This window comes from Engystomops pustulosus, chromosome 5 (assembly GCF_040894005.1).
Source record: "Engystomops pustulosus chromosome 5, aEngPut4.maternal, whole genome shotgun sequence".
NCBI lineage: Eukaryota > Metazoa > Chordata > Amphibia > Anura > Leptodactylidae > Engystomops > Engystomops pustulosus.
Window position 1 is genome coordinate 103,384,140 of NC_092415.1, and position 24,048 is coordinate 103,408,187.

At 43.5% G+C, this 24,048-nt stretch overlaps 1 protein-coding gene across 7 annotated transcripts in view; it reads right to left on the reverse strand.

Annotated features, from left to right (window-relative positions):
• Positions 1–571: 571 nt before the first annotated feature.
• The window catches only part of MARCHF11 (membrane associated ring-CH-type finger 11), a 73,003-nt gene continuing 49,526 nt past the window's right edge, over positions 572–24,048 (reverse strand). For 5 of the 7 annotated variants that reach the window (XM_072152778.1, XM_072152780.1, XM_072152779.1 and 2 more), the window contains 3 exons: positions 17,108–17,263; positions 9,200–9,392; positions 578–1,691 (listed from right to left, as the gene is read on the reverse strand). In XM_072152778.1, the coding sequence (XP_072008879.1) occupies positions 1,366–1,691; positions 9,200–9,392; positions 17,108–17,263 (675 nt within the window). In that variant the 3' untranslated portion in view covers positions 578–1,365. Of the gene's footprint in view, positions 1,692–9,199; positions 9,393–17,107; positions 17,264–24,048 lie in introns of all 7 variants that reach the window. The other 2 variants (XM_072152781.1, XM_072152782.1) reach the window with 1 other exon arrangement.

The window sequence follows — 24,048 nt, forward strand, 5'->3', positions numbered from 1 at the left end:
ATGCGACTTGTCTGCCTATGGAGAGAGGCGGGTGAAGAGCACTAGTCTCTCCCACCTCCTCTCTCTCAGTATCTGGTCCTGGCGAGCACCCGGCCATCTAAATGAACCCTAATCCTGAGAATTCCCTGCTGGACAGACAATTTCAGCTGTTCCTCACACTTTATGAATACATATACAGACAGTCCCCGAGGTACTTACAAGATATGTTCTATAGGTGTTGCTCTTAAGTTGAATTTGTATGCAAGTTGGCACAGGTATATTTAATAAGTGTAACTCTAGCCAAATTTATTTCGGCCCTGTGAACCCAAAAATTAAGGGTTCATATGGGAAAAATAAAGCTTCATTGCAGCCTGGTGGTAAAGATCAGGATAATTTACAGCATCCAGAGACCTTCACCACAGGTCACAGTGGGCAGGGAGGTCCGTTTGTAACCAGAGGTAGTCTGTAAGTCGGGGAGCACCATTTTAAGTGCGATAGGATATCTGAAAAGAAAAAAGAGCCGAATCCAAATTGTTTATTAAAACATTAGTTTATATATTCCTAAAGTTGTAGCTTTTTTATTTTTCCACGGACAAGCTAGTTGACCTTTATTTTGATGTCGAGAGCTGTAATTTTTCTTGGTAGCATTCAGGGGTTTGCGTGACTTTTTGATTACTTTTTGTAACTTTTTTTAAAAAAACATGGTGACAAAAACACATTTTTCAGAAATTTGTTGGGGATATATTTTACAACATTCCAAAAATGGGTTAAACAATGGATTATATTTATAGATTGTGGCAGTACGAATGATACCAAATATGAATGGATTTCAGTAAATGTTTTATTTTCTATCAACTCAAAGAGTAGGCTGCATCACCAAGACACACAGCTGCAACCCCTTTGCTGCGGGATCAGTTTAACCCTTTGAGACTCGCTCACTAGCAGTACAGGACCACTGTAAGTCTGGCGCTGAGTGGGTTAACACCTTCCTGCCAAGGCCCTTTTTCATTTTTTGCGTTTCCATTTTTCTCTGATTGGTGGAGTAGTGATCACATGCTCAGCATCGAACCACAAGAAATCCTGGTATTGAACTGTTTTGCCTCATTTAAAACCTAAAAGGTACTGAAATTAGTCTAATTGATCATTCTTAAATCAATATTATAAAAACAATTAGTCAAATACTGCACAAAATAAGTTGTTTCTTAAAACTGTATTTTTAATACAACAGCTTCTATAAAAAGAATTAAGTTAGAAAATGTTTAATATATAATATATATATATTATATATATATTCTTTAAATATTTTAAAAGTGCTTTAGGCTCATTGCACTAACATTCAAAAACACTGTCCACAGCTAAATGAATGTTTGTGGTCATCTTGACTCCTTATACGGAGGTCACTCTCATGACAACCTCACCAGACGTACTATCCTCTATGGATTCTTCAGGAGGAGTTCTCATTCTGTTGAATAAATGTAGCAATACATATCCACACTGCAGCCTGGGAGAGCTTAAACGTGTAGGATGAACCATTGTCCTGGGTCGAAATGCAGATAATGGTAGCCACATTGTCCTACTGGTTGAAGGCACAGCACGACTGCTTTCTTCTATGTCTGTTGCTTTGTCATAATTTAACACATCCCAATGAAGGTTTACAGCTCTCCATCTTCTGAAGACCTTGTAAACAGCTGCTCCTTCGTGGATAATTAAACCTAGAAGCACATAACATTTACATATTAATAACTTCTGAAGATTCATTTAAATAACCAGTAAATGAGCAATTACATTTCCTAGATGTCTTATAAATGATAAAAAAAATCCAAAAATCAGAGTTGCAACATAAGCAATAGACCCATACAAGACATTCAGGGCTGTTTTCACCAATAACAAAAAACAATGCCGAAAACTACTGTTATATTTTTTTTTCAATGATTTTATGACTTACAAGGATCTACCTGCTTAAAGGAGTAGAATATCCTAGCATAGGTATAGAACTAAAGGGAACTTGTTGTGGCGATTTGGGACACTAAATCCCCCACAGGTCCACAGATTGCATAATGAAAAAAAAACTTACATAAAAAAAAAAAAAAAAAAAAACATACTCACCTTGTCCCTGGTCCCCTTCAGTGGCCGTGCACTGCAGCAGGTGACACCCCAGCTTCGCTGCACAAGTGCCAGCTCATGCACAATGAAGCAAGGGCATTATCTCGGCTTCACTTACCGAATCTCAAGAGGATGCACCAGCACAGGATTTTCTGATGTGAGTCTGATGTGCCTCATCAGAGTCCCATCTAGGCAAGTATAATTTTTTTACATTTTTCTTCATATACAGCCATCAAACAGGTTGATTTGGGACCCTAAATTACAGGTCTATAAGGACCTATAGTTGGTTTAGAGTCTAAAATTGACCCGAGAGGTCCCCTTTAAGGTTAACCACCATTTTTTGTAATATGGCAGATCACTTTGTTATAACTTTTAAACACAAACTAACCAAACTGATTTTGAGAATGTTTTTTCCATTATACATTGTAATTCATGTTAGTGTTAAATTTTGCTTGAAAAAATTAGCCATTTTCAAAATTCTAAATTATCTCCTTTTCGAAAAAATAGTTTGCCAGTCAAATTAGATACTAACATTTCCCATAAGTAAAAGCGGTGCTGTATTCTCTCAGGTCAGCAAGGCCTAGAGAAACCATGCTATCAAGGCTACAAAATAAGAAGAGAGTGATTAAGCTTCAAAAAAAACGAGGCCATTCAAATTGGCCCCAGCCATTATCAAATAAGAAGGGTTTTTTTTAGGCAACAAGGTGTATTACCAAAAGGTTTATTCCCAATTTTGCAAGTATAGAGGAATCTTATCAAAGGTAGCAATTCTGATCTGAAGAACCCTAAAGCTGAGAGTTGAAGGTGGCTCTGAGAAACTAGCCAGTCTTGGTCACACATGACTTCAAAAAGAGTTAATTGTACAAATGGATGCTTCTGATGTGAAGTTCAGAGTAGTCTTTTCTAAGGAGAAGCTGTTGAGCAGAGCCTGGTGTTATATTTAAGCAAAAAGAAAAAACTTCAGTATTGTTTAAGCAGAGTGCATGACCATTTATTGTATATACTTGTGTATAAGCCGAGTCTTTCAGCACAAAAATTGTGCTGAAAAATGTCCCCATGGCTTATACACGAGTCTTTAAAAAAAAAAAAAAAAAAACACTTAAAAAATAAAAAATAACCCACTTAAAAAAAAAAATAAAAAATTATATACTCACCCTCCGATGACGGTGTGGCTCCCCAATGTCCCCGATGTCGGCGCGTCTCATCTTCCTTCTTCCCCGCGGCTGTTCTACTTTCTTCTGTCATGGACAGTATGTGCCTGCTGGAATAAAACATGGCCACGTCCATAACAGAAGAAAGAAGAAGAGCCACGGGGCGCCGACATCGGGGAGCCGCGTTGACATCGGGGAGCTGCGCCGACATCGGAGGGTGCTGGGGGAGGGGGGCTGTATACTGCTGGGGGCTGGCAAGCTGTATACTACTGGGGGCTGGCAAGCTGTATACTACTGGGGGCTGGCAGGCTGTATACTACTGGGGGCTGGCAGGCTGTATACTACTGGAGGCAGGCTGGCTGTATACTACTAGGGGCTGGCAGTTCTATATGGGGGCTGGCAGGCTGTATACTGCTGGGGGCTGGCAGGCTGTATACTGCTGGGGGCTGGCAGGCTGTATACTGCTGGGGGCTGGCAGGCTGTATACTGCTGGGGGCTGGCAGGCTGTATACTATATGGGGGCTGGCAGGCTGTATACTATATGGGGGCTGGCAGGCTGTATACTATATGGGGCTGGCAGGCTGTATACTATATGGGGGCTGGCAGGCTGTATACTATATGGGGGCTGGCAGGCTGTATACTATATGGGGGCTGGCAGGCTGTATACTATATGGGGGCTGGCAGGCTGTATACTATATGGGGGCTGGCAGGCTGTATACTATATGGGGGCTGGCAGGCTGTATACTATATGGGGGCTGGCAGGCTGTATACTATATGGGGGCTGGCAGGCTGTATACTATATGGGGGCTGGCAGGCTGTATACTATATGGGGGCTGGCAGGCTGTATACTATATGGGGGCTGGCAGGCTGTATACTATATGGGGGCTGGCAGGCTGTATACTATATGGGGGCTGGCAGGCTGTATACTATATGGGGGCTGGCAGGCTGTATACTACTGGGGGCTGGCAGGCTGTATACTACTGTGGGCTGGCAGGCTGTATACTACTGGGGGCTGGCAGGCTGTATACTGCTGGGGGCTGGCTGTATGCTACTAGGGGCTGGCAGGCTGTATACTGCTGGGGGCTGGCAGGCTGTATACTACTGGGGGCTGGCAGGCTGTATACTACTGGGGGCAGGCAGGCTGTATACTGCTGGGGGCTGGCTGTATACTACTAGGGTCTGGCTGTATACTACTGGGGCTGGCTGGCTGTATACTACTGAGGGCTGGCAGGCTGTATACTACATGGGGGCTGGCAGGCTGTATACTACTGGAGGCAGGCTGGCTGTATACTACTAGGGGCTGGCAGTATACTACTGGGGCTGGCTGGCTGTATACTGCTGGGGGCTGGCTGTATGCTACTAGGGGCTGGCAGGCTGTATACTGCTGGGGGCTGGCAGGCTGTATACTGCTGGGGGCTGGCAAGCTGTATACTACTGGGGGCAGGCAGGCTGTATACTGCTGGGGGCTGGCTGTATGCTACTAGGGGCTGGCTAGCTGTATACTACAGGGGGCTGGTGGCTGTATACTACTAGGGGCTGGCTGTATACTACTGGGGCTGGCTGGCTGTATACTACTGGGGGCTGGCAGGCTGTATACTATATGGGGGCTGGAAGGCTGTATACTACTAGAGGCAGGCTGGCTGTATACTACTAGGGGCTGGCAGTACTATATGGGGGCTGGCAGGCTGTATACTACTGGGAGCTGGCAGGCTGTATACTACTGGGGGCTGGCAGGCTGTATACTACTGGGGGCTGGCAGGCTGTATACTACTGGGGACTGGCAGGCTGTATACTACTGGGGACTGGCAGGCTGTATACTACTGGGGACTGGCAGGCTGTATACTACTGGGGGCTGGCAGGCTGTATACTACTGGGGGCTGGCAGGCTGTATACTATATGGGGGCTGGCAGGCTGTATACTACTGGGAGCTGGCAGGCTGAATACTACTGGGGGCTGGCAGGCTGTATACTGCTGGGGGCTGGCAGGCTGTATACTGCTGGGGGCTGGCAGGCTGTATACTGCTGGGGGCTGGCAGGCTGTATACTGCTGGGGGCTGGCAGGCTGTATACTATATGGGGGCTGGCAGGCTGTATACTATACGGGGGCTGGCAGGCTGTATACTATACGGGGGCTGGCAGGCTGTATACTATACGGGGGCTGGCAGGCTGTATACTATACGGGGGCTGGCAGGCTGTATACTATATGGGGGCTGGCAGGCTGTATACTATATGGGGGCTGGCAGGCTGTATACTATATGGGGGCTGGCAGGCTGTATACTATATGGGGGCTGGCAGGCTGTATACTACTGTGGGCTGGCAGGCTGTATACTGCTGGGGGCTGGCTGTATGCTACTAGGGGCTGGCTAGCTGTATACTACTGGGGACTGGCAGGCTGTATACTACTGGGGACTGGCAGGCTGTATACTACTGGGGGCTGGCAGGCTGTATACTACTGGGGGCTGGCAGGCTGTATACTATACGGGGGCTGGCAGGCTGTATACTATACGGGGGCTGGCAGGCTGTATACTATACGGGGGCTGGCAGGCTGTATACTATATGGGGGCTGGCAGGCTGTATACTATATGGGGGCTGGCAGGCTGTATACTATATGGGGGCTGGCAGGCTGTATACTATATGGGGGCTGGCAGGCTGTATACTACTGTGGGCTGGCAGGCTGTATACTGCTGGGGGCAGGCAGGCTGTGTACTGCTGGGGGCAGGCAGGCTGTATACTGCTGGGGGCTGGCTGTATGCTACTAGGGGTGGCTAGCTGTATACTACAGGGGGCTGGCTGTATACTACTGGGGGCTGGCAGGCTGTATACTACTGGGGGCTGGATGACTATATACTACTGGGGGCTTGCTGGCTATATACTGGGGGGGATGGGGCTGTGACCAATGCATTTCCCACCCTCGGCTTACACTCGAGTCAATAGTTTTCCCAGTTTTTGGTTGTAAAATTAGGGGTCTCGGCTTATACTTGGGTCGGCTTATACTCGATAATATATACGGTACTTGGCCATCTTACTTAGAGGCAGAAGGATATGAACAAGACTACACCCACTGAAGAACTTTTTGCTGTTGATTTCCTTAAAACTGTGTGCATATTCATCTAAGCTGTTTGCCTACAATAGTGCAGTTTTTAAGCTTTTTTTAAGCTTTTAAGATTTGCTGCATATACTTGAGTATAAGCTAAGCCAAGTATAAGCCCCCTAATATAACCCCTAATTTTACCACCAAAAACTGGGAAAACCTGTTGACTCGAGTATAAGCCGAGGGTGGAAAATGTATTGGTCACGGCCTCCCAGTATATCGCCAACAAGCCCCCAGTAGTATATAGCCAGCCAGCTCCCAGTTGTATATAGCCAGCCTGCCTGCTGTAGTATACAACCAGTCTGCCCCCATGTAGTATACAGCCAGCCAGCCCCATGTAGTATACCGCCAGCCAGGCCCCTGTAGTATACAGCCAAATGCTCAGCGCGGCTCCCCAATGTCGTCGTGGCTCCTCTTCAGTCTTCTGTAACAGCTGGCAGAGACGCGGACTTGCGCTCTGCCGGCAGGCGCATACTATGACACGGCCGATGATGACGTCATAGTATGCGCCACGGCCAGCAGATAACATGGCTGCGTCTCTGCTGACTTTTACAGAAGACAGAAGAGGAGCTGCGGGTAAGACAGAAGAGGAGCCGCGCCAACATCAGGGAGCCGCACTGAGAATTGGGGCCGCCACAGGGTGAGTATATAAGTTTTTTTTTAATTGACTCGTGTATAAGCCAAGGTTAGTTATACCCGGCTTATACACGGGTATATACGGTAGTTTTTTTTAATTAGAATTTGATATGATAAACTACTGACACTTCTATTTTTGAAAGCATTCTTTCCATACATTCCTAAAACCTTTGCATAGTTTTAATGGGCATTAGACTACTGGTAGCATTTTCTCATCATACCCTTTTTCCATGACCGGTTATTGACTTGCTGTATTAAATGTGAAGCATTGCTTGAATGGCCCTGCAGTAATTCATGCCCTTCTCATGAAGCATTTTGGTGAGCTTGCCTTGTAATTACTAACAAAAATAATTTAATGATGTATTCACTGCCTGGAAATGTCAATAAATGTCACACATTGTCTTTCCAGTCTTTGTTCTAATTAATTATATGCATTTGCAGTGGTGCATGTGGCACAGATTTTTTTCAGTCTTTTTAAATATTTTATGTTATGTTAGACATTTCTTTTTAATCTTTTTCAGAATTCTTTATTTGATTTTCTAGCATCAGTTTGGACCATGCATAACTACAGAAGAGTTAAATTTGTTGCACACAAAATAAGCCCTCACACAACTCTGTACACAGAAAAATGAAAAAAAGTTATGGATTTTTGAAGGTGGCAAAAGAGAAATGAGCGAAAAAAAACCTGCGTCCTTAAGGGGTTAAGCAGCTTTACAAATTCTAGATAAAAAATTTCCTAGACTTAAGAGTCTACAGATCCAATACCTTTCAATTCTAAGCCTAATCCTGCTGTCTTACTGTCTACTACCCAACACCTACTTCTTGCTATATAGGCAGTCCCTAACTTAAGAACACCCGACTTACATACAACCCCTAAAAAGGACCTGAGACCCCTTCTGATTCTCTCCAGATGCTGGTAATTTATTGAGCTTTAGCCCAAAGGTGTCTAACAAACTTTATTGTTAATCCCTTTCCTAGGACAAAATGTTGAATCCAAAAAAATGTTCTCTGGAGTTATACCTACAAAATATTCCTGTTCCGAATTGCATACAAATTCAACTTAAGAACTTAATAGGGGAGATTTATCATCAAGTTTCTGAGGTAAAATTGTTCTAGTTGCCCATGGAAACCAATCAGAGCTCAGCTTTAATTTTATAAACAGCTATGGGAAAACTAAAGGTGTGCTCTAAGAGACTTATGATCAATCTCCCCTGTAGAATCTATCTCCTACCTAACCTAGGAAATGCCTGTGCAACACCCCTGCCAGTACATGGGCAGAGGAGTAGTTGCGAAAAAGGCCCTCAGCCTGCTGAATCAACTCATAAAGAGGAAATTCCATAGGACTTTGGTAATTTGCAGACGTAGATACTGCCTGGACAGGCAAGGGTTAAGTATCTGAGAGTTATTGTCCAATTGTATTCCTTTATGTACACTGGAGTGTGATTAGGGAGTGAGCCACCACCTGACCAGGGTTTAAAGAGAACCCGTCATGCAAAATAACCCCACTAATCTAAATATATTTTCATAAACTGTCATTAGAGAGCATTACCTCTATTCCTTCATTGTCCCTCTACATGCCTGTAAACTTAAGCAATGAGGTCCTAAAGCTGTATGCAAATGACCTGTGAGATGTCCAATGAGTCATTAGCATATTCAAGCTGTCTGGCTTATTCACGAGTGGGAGGCAAAGCAACACCCCCAGTGCATGACTGACAGCCTGTGTAATGATGTGAGGCTGTATAATGATGTGATGGCTGTATAATGATGTGATGGCTGTATAATGATGTGATGGCTGCTCCATGTGCTTGCTGGTGGCCACGCCCCCTGCAGCCTGTGTGTGTATAGGAGAGATACAACAGCTCCAGGGTGCAGCCATGTTATAGCAGAACATGTCAGGTACTTGTGTAGCTGATGTCTGTCTCCCACACATGTGTATTAGGAGGATGCAGCATGCCATCAGATGCAGCATATTACAATTTTACAACAGTTTTATTACTTATGACACGTGCGTCACATAAGAAGCAGTTAGAATGCAGTATGGGAAATGGGAGTTGTTTGGCTAACTAACTCCATACCCGTGTTCCTGTCCTTTTTATTTCAGATGCAATGACATAATAAAAAAGTTGCAAGGATGGATATACCTAATACAATTTATCATTGATGCAAGCATACCAAATAAAATGAAAAATTATCATATAGGTTTAAAAAGGTAACGACATAAATTTAGTCACTTTACTTACCTATACATACTAGGTCCATAAAACCATACATGCCATAGCATATCTGAAAAAGAATGTCCCTTCTTTGCCATAATGCATAAGGGCTAAAGGCAGACCAGAGTAGCCACGTTACGCTTGATACTAGGAACAGTGATCCGAGAATGACTGCAATCATTTGGACTTTTTCCACCAATGTCACTGTAATTCGCTGCCACTGAAATAAAAATTCAATATTACAGTTACATAGTACAGTACTGGTTCTATACAAAATAGACCTAGAATGGGATGATCTACTGTTCCCCACAAATAACACATGAATTATGAGCAAGCAAGACAAAAGTACTTATGTCTACCTATGTTTTGCATCATTATATCTGACCACCATATGCCTTTGTAGTTTTTGTTACATGACCTATGCTGACTCTCAAACACAGTTTAGAGGCAGACAAAATCAGTTAAAAAGGCAGAATGTGTTCATCTTAACTTGGGTAACAACTTTTGAGTAAGTTTGTGAATCAATTCTGTCATTCTATAGAAAGTCTCATTGTTTATTTCCAGTGGACAGAAATTTGTCCCTGGTCACACAGGTGCACGGCTTGTTATAGCACGGAGTTCTGATTACTCTCGATGATATAACGAGCCGTGCACCTGTGTGACCATGGTCAGATTTCTGTTTTATATAGAAAGACAGCAAGCAGAGATCTAGAAAACCTTGCGTAATTTATAAAGAAAGTATATCGGAAATATGTGTAAAGTTTCATTTTACAAACAATAATATCCATTCGCTGAAATAGAAATGCCTCTTTATAAAAGTTCAGTTTCTGGTTGCCATCATAAAATCTGCCAAACAAGTCACACTTCTGCTAGCTCAGCTCTGCAGACAAAGAGATCAAAGGAATAGGGGACATGTGTGTGGTTTTGCCGCCAAAAAACCAACAGACAAATAATTCAGAATTATGGTTCTCCAGTTACACGGGACAGTTATAGGAGCCAGTATCAAAAGCCTAGCAGCAGGGGAAGTCGGCCAATTGCAGAATACCCCTAATATTAGGCTTAGACACCCCGGGTTGGTGTGGGGTAAGTGGTAATGAGGTACCCATTTTATTGGAAGCAATGGCACGGTTGTGCCATCTTCCAATCAACAGTTATGGGGTTTTAATAAAAACCCAGACCCAGAGAGTACCTCTCTGATACGAAGAGATGTTGAATGGATCCAGCACTCGTAGCAAGTGATTTAAAACTTCATATTCTTTATTTTGATCCATAGCAATACAAAAAAAAGAAGAAACCAAGTGCATCACATATACTGAGCAATGATGCTCACTGTTAAAAATAACGTGGCAGACCTACGTGTTTTGGACATAAACTGACATGTTATCCTTAATATGGCCATTAAACCATGATTAAGGACAACATTTTTTTCTTTTTTGTATTGCTACGGATTAAAATAAAGAATATGAAGTTTTAAATCACTTACTACGCTGGATCCATTCAACATCTCTTCATAACATTGTGCCTAGAGTGGCACAGGATTTCCCCTTGATTGAGACCCAAGTACCATTCACACCAGTTTGGATGTTGGATACACAACCTCGGATATCTGGCTGATTAGGTGGCTTTAAATTAGTGAAGCGGGGACATGGCCTCTGCTTGTAGCCTTAAATGATCTAAGTTTCCAAAGGGATTACGTTACCAGGGGTCATTTTTAGCATAGTCTATGTAGTAAGTGATCGCATGTTCTGTGAGAATTCATCATTTTAATATAGTATATGTAGCAATTGCATGTGTGAATCATCAGTGTGCACTGTTTGTGTGGTTAAGTAACTCATGGGTGGTGGCAAATTAGGACGTTAGGACACCATTTTGTGGAAGAGGGCAGAGCTTAAGGGCTAAATTCTGGGACTCTATAAAGTAGGTACACCCCGTGTTTGGACTCCGGTGAGTGGGGTTCGTGACAGATTGGCATAACGGTGGGATAGTGTATAATTTTTTATTACACTGTTAAGGCTTTAAGTGTTTGGATTAAGCAATTAACCCTTTCACCTAAGGGCTGGAGTATTCCTAATACTACAGTCCACAAAGAAAAGACTCAGTTCACTCAAAACTTGTCTGTCAATATACATACATTAAAAACAGATCCCCTCCCCCTCTTTTCTTTTCTATCTTTTGTCAACTGCGGAACTGGACCAGGGACCTCCAGCCTCAGAGGAACCGATAGGAGATGTCTTGCAGCAACCGGCTGGGCTTGGCGGCACCAGCAGTATGGAGACTTCTATTTCTCTAATTCTCTAATGCAGCTGTACATGCAAGAGTGCCAGGCAGAGTTGGAGGCTGACCAAGCAGAGCAGGCAGCTGTCGCACGCCAATCAGAGCGTGAGTTTGCTGAACAACAACGCAAAGCGGAGCAGAAGCATGAGCTGCAGATGGCCCAGATACAGCTTGAACAACAGCAAAGAGCTTCACCATCAGCACAGAGTGAGTCCATGGACAGTGTTTCTTTAGGCTCGCCTTGATCTTTTTCCTGTCCTGGAGAATGATGGGGACCTGGATGTCTTTTTGCAAGGATTTGAGAGGGCCTGCAGGCAATTTCAACTGCCGAATGGGCCCAATACCTTATCCCTGGACTTGCAGGCAAAGCACTGGAGGTGTTTCATGTCTAACAGTAATGAGGAAGCTAGACATGACATAGCATTAGATCCTGTGGTTAATGTGAATGTACATACACCTGGTGTAGATAATGTTTGCCAGTCTAGCAGTAGTGTGGAAGCCAGTGACTGTCTAGCATCGTAAAGTGTGATCAATGTACATATGGATTGTGGTACGTGCACACCCACAGCTCTGCCCTCAGGTGGAGAATGTGGGGTGTCCATCTCCTCTGTAACAAGCAGCCAGACTGTCCCAGGCTGGACCCTTCTGCTGTTGTGGTTACAGATGAAATGGAGGGGACTGACAGCCGGTCTCCTGCGGCTAAGGTCAGTCCCAATGTATTGTCATTAACCACTGTAGAGTAAGGGCATCACCTGTCCCAGGATGTCCTGCACTCTGGGGAAAACCTGAGGGTCATAGTCCCAGGAGACATGACACACACACACACACCAGCAGATCTGCAGGAGTGGTCGGATCACATGGTCAGGGAAAGAGAAGGTAGTAGTGGTGTCAGCAAAGGAGGGAGGGGGCACAGAGGAGGCCACCGTTAGTACCCAGTCGTTGGGAATTGAGAATTCTCCTTGCATGTACTACAGGGAGATCAGGAGGGACCCTACTAGTTACACCACACGTAGACACAGGGGATCACCCATACGTTAAGCCCATTACGTGTCAGGCCTTGGTGGATGTGCGGACTGAAATAGGGAGAGCAGAAGAAGAAGTGTTGAGACTGGGGGTTGTCCAAAAATCTGAATCACCTGTAATTCTTGCTCCTAACAGGACAAGGCCACACCTGACATGGACAGAAATCACATGTTCATCCATCTGAAGCCATTTTATGGTCAGTAATGTCTGACTGATGAATTGAAAGACAGGAGGCTTTACTTTACATATCAAGAAAGCACTGCTGAACTATTTATAAATGTATATTGTTACATTATTTAATATCCAATGGAGCAGAAGGTGTGATGGAAGTGCTGCAGGGTGTGTGAATTATCCAGTACAGAAATATAAGAAGCGCTATAAACCGCTAGATGAAGATATGTCTGAAATATCAATGGGGAGCTCTACAAGGCAGTGGTGACCGTTGACAAAAGGTGAAAGGACAAAGTAGATTTCCTCTATTTGTATTAATGATAGCATCTACCCTATCTTTGTAGATGGATTATATACCCATTGGTGCAGGTGTTGGATTGTAAGTACAAATAAACAAAACCTTTTTTTTAAAGAGTAACTTTAAAGGTTTTTTGTTTCCCACAAATCAATAGCTCTTGGGGTGTAAAACAACTTTGCCTATTATCTTTATTACCTATATGCAGCAGTTTCCTTGCTATCCCCCTCAGATTACCACAGTGCTGCAATGGCTGCCTCCTCTACATGTGCTGATTAGTCCTGGAGTCCGTCAGAGAAACAAAGTGTAAACAAACTATGGTTTCATGGGAGGGGTGGAGCTGCTGCTTCCTGCTCACAAGGAAGGAGGCCATGTGACAGTGAATGTAGCAAGGCTGGAAGTGTGCTGAACATTGAATGCAGAGGTCTCCTGCCCAGAATAGTGAGGTACAAGATCTCCTGCTCCCTATCAGTCCCCCCATCCCGGTCTGTGATTCTACAGAATTGTATCTGTCTGTCTCTGCTCTTCATGCTGCTCACTTCCCCCACCTTGTCATCGGTAGTATCAGCTCTGTGCAGATAAGCCATAAGCCCTTAGTGCTCACACAGCACAGACTATAGACTGCGTGAAACTGGGTTACTTATGATTTCTTTCACTTATTATTACATGTTCCCTGCTCTGCCATGTAATGGAATATGCCAGGCTAGTCACCATATACATCCTGTATGTGCACTGTGCAGTGTTCAGTGGATTTACATGTGGTAAACTAAATGGATTTAATGCTAAATTACTTTGAGAGAGAACACCAGGCTCAGGATCTGTGGGCAAGCCAGCTGTCCTCAGCCTGAGGGCATAGACAGACAGACATTGGTCTCCACCTACTTCACCTCTGGTGAGAAAGATTTTTGTCAAACATTTTCAGAACAGAAAATGCCAGAACTTTGGAAAGAAAAGGACAAGCAGCACTAAGTAGGCATCATTCTGTTTGTTTTCAAAGGAGAATCACATATACTAATTTGGTAAAATGATCATTTCTATTTTGAAAAAAATATTAAATATGGAAGTGGTTTTGATCAAATGTATTATGGTAGAGCTGGCATAGTTTAGTAGGTATACCTACAGTAAATTCAGCATGGGTCTATAATATAGTAATTAACCAATGATTACAATATCAGACATTTTCTGCACTCATACTGATATTTATATTTTCTTTAAGATTATTGTGCAAAAAAATAGCCTGCACAGGGCACAACTTAAAGAGTAATAGTAATTTTTTCCCTACAAATCAATAGCTCTTGGGATGTAAAACAACTTTGTCAATTATCTTTGTTACCTATATCCAGTAGTTTCCTTGATATACCCTTTAGATTACTTCAGAGCTGCAATGGCTGCATGTGCTAATAGCCATATGAATCTGTACATTGTTTACACTTTGTTTGTCTAGAAGAAATGGGGGATAGAAGAGACAGTTGGGCGCTCCTGTGGTGTATTACCTTTGTGATAAATGGTCAAAATTTGATACTTCAGGCTACTAACCTTGTGGGGTTGTGCATCCAGGGCACAACTCACAAATGATGCTTCCTTAGATGGACCTTTATCTCTGCTGCCGCGTTCGTGGTCCTGCTTACTCCCCCTTGACGTGGATAGGCAGTTCCAAAGGGATATCTCTTTCTCCAGGATTGGAATGGGTTCTTTTCTTGAACGCTGAAAGAATGGCGCTGGCTGGTCCCGTAAAATTGATTTATTTCATTGAAAGTAAATTAAAGTAAAATAATTAAAATAGAACAACGCGTTTCGTGCTTGGGCTAAGCGCTTCCTCAGGTTCATAAGCAGATCATGCTTGGGCTAAACGCTTCCTCAGGTTCATATGCAGATCATGCTTGGGCTAAGCGCTTCCTCAGGTTCATAAGCAGATCTGCTTATGAGCCAGAGGAAGTGCTTAGCCCAAGCGGTAAACGCGTTGTTCTATTTTATTTTACTTTATTTTACGTTCAATGAAATAAATCATTTTTACGGGACCAGCCAGCGCCATTCTTTCAGCGTTCAAGAAAAGAACCCACTCCAATCCTGGAGAAAAAGATACACTTTGTTTGTGAGGGGAGGAGCTGCTGCTCCCTGCTCACAGAGGAGGAGGTCATGTGATATGAAGCAGAGCTAGATGTGTCCAAGATAGTGAATGCAGATGTCTCCTGCACAGAATAGTGAGGTTCAAGATCTCCCTGTTTCCTATCAGTCCCTCCATCCTGTGATTCTACAGAACTTTCTCTGTCTGCTTCCCTCCTCCACCTCCTCATTGGCAGTATCAGCAGATAAGCTATTAAAGGGGTATTCCCACGAAGACAAGTTAGTTATATGTACTCATGATAACAAAATAACACATTCTCTAATTCACTGTTACTAACAAAAATACAGTACTTCACATATACAAGTCCAACCTTTCTCTAGACAAGACCCTGTAACTTTTAACATAGGGTTGGGTGGCTGCCATCTTGGATTCCTGTGTGACTCAGTGCTGCTGAGTTTCTGTCTCTCTGCTCTGTGACTGTAGCCACGTACCCCTGCAGTCCAGAACGGATCTCACACTGACACACACTAATTCACTTCTTGCCAGCACCACATCATGAGGAAAGAAGCTGCAAACTACAAGCAGATAAGTGATCCAGGAAAGGGGAGGCAGGAACATATCTGTGAGAACAGAGATGTAGCAGGGCTGACATAGTAAAAGTCTGTAAGCCTCTGTCTGTCATGCCTCTTTTTATATATCTGTGTGTTAGTACAATTTCAGAATCCAGATGAAAGTGTATATACACCTGTGACTACATTGTCACCCCACAAAACTAGATGAATCATAATGTGTCTGCTTAGAGTGTCTCCGCCCACACTCTGGAATTTTGCACTGAGCAGCCTAGGGAGTGATAGAAGCTAAAACAGCAATAAAACCAAGTAAAAATGTAAAGTAGTGATCTTTATTGTATAAACATCACTAGGGTAAATAATAATCAGTAGTGTATATTCAACACTGTAATAGACGTTAGCAATAAGCGCTAATCTTCACTAACATCACCAGGGGATTGAGATGTGAGAATTTTCTTTCATGGGAAAACCCCTTTATCCCTTAGTGCTCACACAGCACAGGCTATAGAATTCATGTACTAATGATTTTTCCCACTTATTACATGTTCCCTGCACCTCCATGTGATGGATGCTGCCAGGTTAGTCACCATATACATCCTGTATGTGCACTGTGCAGTGGATTTACTTCTGGAAAACTAATTGGATTTAATGCTAAATTACTTTGAGAGAGAACACAAGGCATCATGGGAACTGTGAGCAGGCTAGCTGGCCTCAGCCTGAGGGCATAGACTGACAGATATTAGTCTCCAACCACTTCACCTCTAGTGAGAAAGATTTTTTTCACTTTCAGAACAGAAAATGCTATAACTCTGGAAAGAAAAGGGTGAGCAGCACAAATAAGGCACCGCTCTGTTTGTTTTCAAAGGGGGAATCACGTGTAATAATTTGGTAAAACTATAGCTCTACATTTATGCTTTAAAGGCAATTCCTAGGATTCTGGGATAACCCCTTGAGGACACAGCAGAGGTGGTAAAAAAGTGTACTCCTGAGTCCATCCAACATCACCTATAACGTGGGAGGAAGTTATAACCTGTGTTCCGTGGAGAGCACAAGAACGGAGTAGAGGGTAGAACTGGGTAAGTCTTGTTTTCCAGGTAGTTTTGCAAGAATGCTGGAAAATCCCTTTTAACCTACGGCCAACCCTTGGAATGCTGGAAAACCCCTTTAACCTAAGGCCAGCCCTTGGACAATGGAAAACTGGAAAACCCCTTTAACCTAAAGCCAGCTCTTAACCCAATGGTCATTTACAATATGAAGCAGTTTTTAGCCTGCATCAGGAAAAGTAAGACTATGGGTGGAATTTATCATATACCGACAATCTTGTCCTATACTTTTGTGTAAGGATCTGTTATTTCAATTATTTAGAGACACTGAAAAAAGCCATCCATCTCCCAATGAATAAAAGATCAGGGGTGACAAATTCTTGGTTTGTTAGAAAACACTAGGAAATAAAGGTATTCTTTGTGACTTATAAGCAGTCCATAAATAAGAAAATAATTCATATCAGTACCACAATACACATTGAGAAAATTTCCTACCTGACAAGGTTTTTTCATTTTAATTGCTATGACGTGATATCTATAGCAGCACAGTTCACAGGTCCACGATCCTCTTTCACTAATCCATTTCAATAGGCAGAGTTGATGTGTATATCTCACAGATCCATCACAACGACAAGGATTGAGTAACTCACCCTGTAATGTAAATCATCGAAAATTCAATATGGCTGTGAGTTTAATATGGCAGCATATATGAAAAGGGTAACAATATAACACAAGACAAAGAAAACAGCATTTGAACTAAGCAAGGGTTATGGTTACAAATTATCTAACTAGAGACAACTGGCAAACAGCTTGACAGCGAGTTAAAAATGTTGAAGGCATAGGCCAATTAAGTTAAACATCTTCACAGATGCACACAACTTATGGGAACAGATCACAATCTTGGCACAAAACATAGTCACAGTTGTAGAATTGTATCCATGGGGCTGTTTCCAGCCCTTGTATCCCAACAAGCTAATGTTCACAATTACAAACAGACGGTACCCCATATCTGCAGCCAGAGGTGTCTATTAATGTGGCAGTAATGCACACCACCTGGCTGTACTGCAACAAACAGTTTCTCCTCACAATTCTTGACCAATCTCAGGAGAATGGTCACAGTTAACATAACAACAACCCTAACCCTACTCTGTCCCAGGCCACTGTCTCCCAGGGCAGCCTGCTCAATGCTGCAGGTTGGCTGGAGAAAAAATGTCAAGTCACCTGCAGGCATTACTTCCATATCTTAAAGGAAACCTACCACTTGTAGTGGCAGGTTTCCGATGGCAATACCGAGCACCAGCTCAGGGTGAGCTGGTGCCGGAGCTTATTTTAGTTAGTGTTTTAAACCGCGGTATCGCGGTTTAAAACACTTTTTAAACTTTATAGCCGGCGCATGGAGGTACGCGCTCGGCGCTTACCATGCGCGCGGCTCTCATTCACTTCCTATGTAGCCGCGCGCACGGTAAGCGCCGAGCGCGTACCTGCCTGCGCCGGCTATAAAGTTTAAAAAGTGTTTTAAACCGCGATACCGCGGTTTAAAACACTAACTAAAATAAGCTCCGGCACCTGCTCACCCTGAGCTGGTGCTCGGTATTGCCATCGGAAACCTGCCACTACAAGTGGTAGGTTTCCTTTAAAAGGACTCAGTGAAGGGGGGATTTACTTAGACTAGCAGTTTAAAACATTGTCCCCCTCACCAGCCTCCCCTGCCTCTTAGCAGATCTGACATGGCAGTCCACCACTTTGCCCTGATTTCTGCCATGATTGACTGCTTTAAACAAAGGCAAACATGGTCTATAAATCAGCAACTTTGGTAAAAAAAAAAACTGTACAAAGAAAGATGCAAATCCAACTTCTAAACATATTTTAAAGAGGCGAGATTTACTGGTTTTTCACACACAGAACAAATGGAATCCTTGAATACAAAAACAAATACCTTAACTTCAAGATTTTGCCTTGGTTCATTAATTTTTACAATTGGCCTCAAGTGGGACAACTGGTAAAATAATAAAGAAGTTACATTTTCCTCGGTCCTTGACTCAAATCCAACACTGCGCCTCCCAAAATCCTTAGTATACATACGATCTACATAAACAATGTGACAAAAGTACGCTCCTGCTAGAACCTCTGTCTCTGCAAGTTGAGGCTAGTTGGAGAGACTGTCATTTTATGTACTACCCCGATCTACGTCTTCCTTTCTGTTGGGTCTCGCGTGGTTGCAGCAACATGCTCCGGAGCGGGACTGGCAGACTGGGGAGATTCTTCGCTGGGGTCCAGAGTGCCAGTCTCGCTGTCTCTTGGTACTTCACCCGGTGTTTGCTTGTCTGCTTCGGTATCCTTCAAGCCTTTAGTGGGTCTTCCCGCTGCTTATACAGATTTTGCCAACGTCTTCTCGATGAAACAAGTGGAGAGTCTGCCACCACACTGTCCATATGACTGTCCTATAGAGCTGCTGCCAGGCACGTCTCCACCACGGGGTCGGGTATACCCATTGTCATTACCTGAGACCATGGCTATGTCAGCCTGTATCAAGTAGAATCTACAGAAAGGGTTTATCCGCAAGTCTTCGTCTCCTGCCGATGCTGGATTCTTTTTTGTGGCCCCTGCATAGACTTTCATGGGCTTAATAAAGTTACTGTGAAGAAGCGCTACCCACTACACACTACGAAGTTGGACCTTCGGGGGGGTATATAACGTCATCCGCATCAGTAAAGGGGATGAATGGAACACTGCCTTCAACACTCGAGATGGGCACTTCGACCATCTGGACTCTGCAATGCGCCTGCTATTTTTCAAAAATCTGTCAACAACATTTTCAGAGACTTGTTATATACAATCGCCTAAATGCCAAACGAGAAGTGCCAGTTCCACCAGTCTTCTGTTCCTCGGGTATATCTTTTCTGACAAGGGTCTGCAGATGGATCACACTGAGTTGTCTGCGGTTCTCCAATGGCCTCGCCCAGTAGGACTTCGAGCTATACAAAGATTCCTGGGCTTCGCTAACTACTACCGGCAGTTCACACCACATTTCTCCTTCCTCTTGTCGCCTATTGTGGCGTTAACAAAGAAAACCTCTGACCCATGTTCTCACGCTGATACACGCTGACCCGTGTTCTCTGCCTGATACAGAGAAACCATTCCAGCTTGAGCTTAACGCTTCCTCTGTAGGAGCTGGAGCCATCCTCACCCAGAAAGGGCCCAATGGCCGAAAACACACCTGTGGTTTCTTCTCAAAGACTTTTTCCGCTGCAGAGAGGAACTACTCCATAGGTGATCGGCCCTTCTGGACATAAAACTTGCATTGGAAGAGTGGCGTTATCTGCTGGAACGAGCTCATCATCCGGTATGTGTCTACACAGATCACAAGAATCTCCTATACCTTCAGACCGCCCAGTGTCTCAATCCTCGTCAGGCTCGTTGGTCACGCTTCTTCTCCCGCTTCAATTTTATGATACATTTCCATCCAGCAGAGAATAATGTTAAGGCCGATGCTCTCTCTCGTGCCTCTGATGTGATTGAGGAGGAACCGACTCCCTGCATTTTGTTCCTCCTGAACGACTGGTTGTTGCCGAACCTGTGGACCTACGGCAGCTTCCTCCTGGCAAGACTTATGTCCGACCTGCTCTTCGGAAGAGGATACCAAGAGGACACTGATCTCATATCTCATCACTAATGGTGGCCAGATCTGGTCAAGGACGTTCAAGATTTTGTGAGTTCCTGCACTTCCTGTGCCCATAACAAGTCATCACACTTCATACCAGCAGGGCTGCTCCTGCCGTTGCCGATACCCAGTTGCCCCTGGACTCACATTGCCATGGACTTTGTTACGGATCTCCCATCTTCTTCCGGTAATACTGTCATCTGTGTCTAACAGATCGGTTCTCCAAGATGTCCCACTTTGTGCCTCTGCCAGGTCTCCCGTCATCTCCTCGTCTTGCCAGCCTGTTCTTTCTTCCCTGGGGACCAGTTTGTTTGCAGGTTCTGGCATTCCCTCTGAAATCAACTGCAGGTCAAACTGGACTTCTACTCTGCATACTATCCACAGTCTAATGGGCAGGTGGAGAGAGTCAACCAGACTCTGAGCTTCTATCTATGACACATTGTCTCTGCTCGACAGGACGATTGGTCCTCCCTCTTACTTTGGGCAGAATTTTCTTATAATTCTCTAGACTCTGAATCTGCCGATGCTGCTTCCTTCTTCATTGTCTACAGATGACATCCATGTCCATCTCTCCCTCTTGCCGTTCCTTCGGATGTTCCTGGTGTAGAAGAACTGGTACAAGATCTTAAGTCCATCTGGGAGTAAACTTGCCATTCTCTACTTCAGGCAAAACTCAGGCCGACACGAAGCGTAGGCCTCCTCCAGTCTTCTCTCCTGGAGATAAAGTCTTGCTGTCCTACAGATATGTCCAGCTGAAGAACCCCAGCTACAAACTCTGTCCTCGTTCACTGGGCCCATTCAAGGCACTAAGGCACATCAATCCTGTGGCATACAAACTTCCTCTTCCTCCCACCATGCGCATCCCAAACTCCTTCCATGTCTCCCTCCTGAAACCGGTCATCTTGAATCGTTTCTCCTAGCAAATAGCTCCTCCTGCTCCTGTGGCTGACTCCATCAATGTCTATGAAGTCAAAGAGGTCCTGGACATGAAGTCGGTTAGAGGGAAACGGTACTTTCTTGTTGAATGGAAGGGGTTTGGGCCGGAGGAGAGATCGTGGGATACGAGGACAACATCCTGGACCATGCCCTTCTGCAGAGGTTTCTTCAGACCAAGAAGAGGAGGAGGCTGAAGCGTGGGTGGGGGTACTGTCACGGGTGCTCCTGTGACCCATGTTCTTAAGTAGGGGACCGCCTGTATAGATTTCAAAATATTACATCTTATCAGTAGCGGTCTATGAAAAAGCCAAACCATATCAGAAACTAGAGTTTCATCAGTAGAATTATTTACAAAAACATTACATTTTAGCATTAACTAGAATGTTATTGTTTTAAAAGTAAATATTGCCTAATAAGGCCTAACTTCCTTTGTGGGCAAACCCCTTTAAGGGTCTCAGGGGACAACACTAAAGCTCTTTTAAGTACTGGTGAATCCTGCAATGCAATCCAGGAAGTCCATATACCCCTGAATAAAGGTTAAAGGGGTATTCTCATCTGGGCATTCACATTTAATTAAATTCATTTGCCATATGCAAACATTTCTTCAATTGGATGTTATTAAAAAAATGTTCCTGTGTGAAGATAATTTCTCATAAATGTAGTCATGTAGTCCCTTAGAAACGAGATGGCTTCCCCGGATACGACCACGTCACACTCTGGCAGCGGTGGCCAGATATGCGCTAATGCGATCATTACCACAGGGAGGCTGTAGGACATGCAATAACTCCCAGACATTTAATATTCAGAAACTTTTTGTTTCTTTGTGCAATCTCTCCAGCAGACGTGGCCGTAACCAAGGACACAGTCTTGTTTCTAAGGGACAACATGACTACATTTATGAGAAATTATCTTCACACAGGAACATTTTTTTTAATAACATCTAATTGAAGAAATTTTTATATATGGCAGATAAATGAAACTGAAAGTGAATGCCCAGATGAGAATACCCCTTTAAGTATCTGATATGGTCACCTCTATTCTTTCAAAAAGCAGTATGAGATTAATTCTATATAAAAAGGACAGCCTAGCTGTTTTCCATTTAGCAGCTAGTGGGGCACATTAACTAAGGGTCCGTAAACTGCATTTCCGTCTGGTTTCCCAACTATTTCCTATTAGTGCTGCATTTTGGCGCAAGCAAGCCGACTTTCATGCGACACAACAATTAGGGGGCGTGGCAATCGGACAACCCGACTGATTCGAACTAAGTGCGGGATTTAAAATTCAAATTATGTCTCACATTATGTCTCACATGCACTCACATACACCGGGAAGAAGATGGTGAACTCCGGTGGTCCTCAGCGCGGAAGCGACACATGCAGGATATCGGGACACATGCAGGACAATGCACCTCAGGGATCGTGACAGGACCGGGTAAGTAAATGTGGCCCAGTATCTTTCTTTTATATTCTGGGATTTATCAGTCCATTAACTGGAGGATATACAGGCGGCCCCTAGGTTACGTAGAAGATTTGTATGCAAGTCAGAACCAGTATATTTTGTAAGTGTAACTCCAGACATTTTTTTTTATCCTTGTGACCACTGGATTCTCAAAGTGTTGTATTGTCATAGGAGCAAGGATCAATAAACAGGGCTGTGGCGGTGAAAAGTTGTCGATACTAAAAAATAAATACTAAGCAATAAATATATTGCTTTCAAAGCAAAGATAAAAAAAATTACATTATATTATATATATATATATATATATATATATATATATATATATATATATATATATATATATATATATATATAGTACCACTATAATCTTAGTGAACCAGAGAATAAAGATAAAATATTACTTTTATGTTATGGTGAGCGGGAAAAAAGGCTAATAATCCCAAATAAAAATTGATAATTTTGTTTGTATCCCCCTTGAAATAGTTAATAAAATTTCATGAATGAGCTATAGACCCCCAAATTAATTATCTTTACATTGTATCTCAATCCGCAAATAATAAGCCCTCATATGTTCAAATTTTCAAAAAAGTTTTAAATTTTATAGCCTGTACATTGTGACAGTACAAATCTGCTGTGAATTGCGCTGCTTTCATTCTATCCTGGGCCGTGTGCCCATACAGCAGTTTACCATTACTTATGGGGTATTGGTACACTTATGAGAAATTGGGCATCAAATGCTGCAGAGCAATTCATCATTTTATTCATTATGAAAGTGTCATTTTTGGCCCAAATGAATGTATTTTCCAAAAAAATGTAAAAGTTTATAAATCGCACTTCCATTTTGTTTTAGCCCATGTGAAACACTTAAAGGGTTAATAGACTTAATAGAAGGGGTTTTTTTACATACATTAAGGGGTGTAGTTTCTATAGTGGGCAATTTATGGGTTTTACTATTATTTAGGCCTTTCAAAGTCACTTGAAAGCTGAGTTGTTCCTCAAAATGTGGGTTTTGCTGATTTTCATGAAAATTAGAAAAATCGCACCTGATAACATCCTAGAAAAAGGAGAGGACTTATCAGCTATACTGTATTGCTCCCGGGTCCTCTCCTGCTCCTGGTGCAATTCTGGGACACAGAGAAGAGCAGCACATGGAATAGAGAAGAAGCTGCACTGTGGTGCATGGGGGAGAAGAAAATACGGGAAAGAGGATTTATTTATTTTTATGTCTCCTCTGTGTTCTCCAGCAGGGCTGGGTTATTGGGGGGGGGGGGACTCCTGGGGCACGCGCCCGGGGCCCCCACCACTTTGCCCTTAAAGGGGACCCCACCAAACGTGGGCGATTCGGGTGGTCGCATGACTGCCTGAATCGCCCACTGTGTAT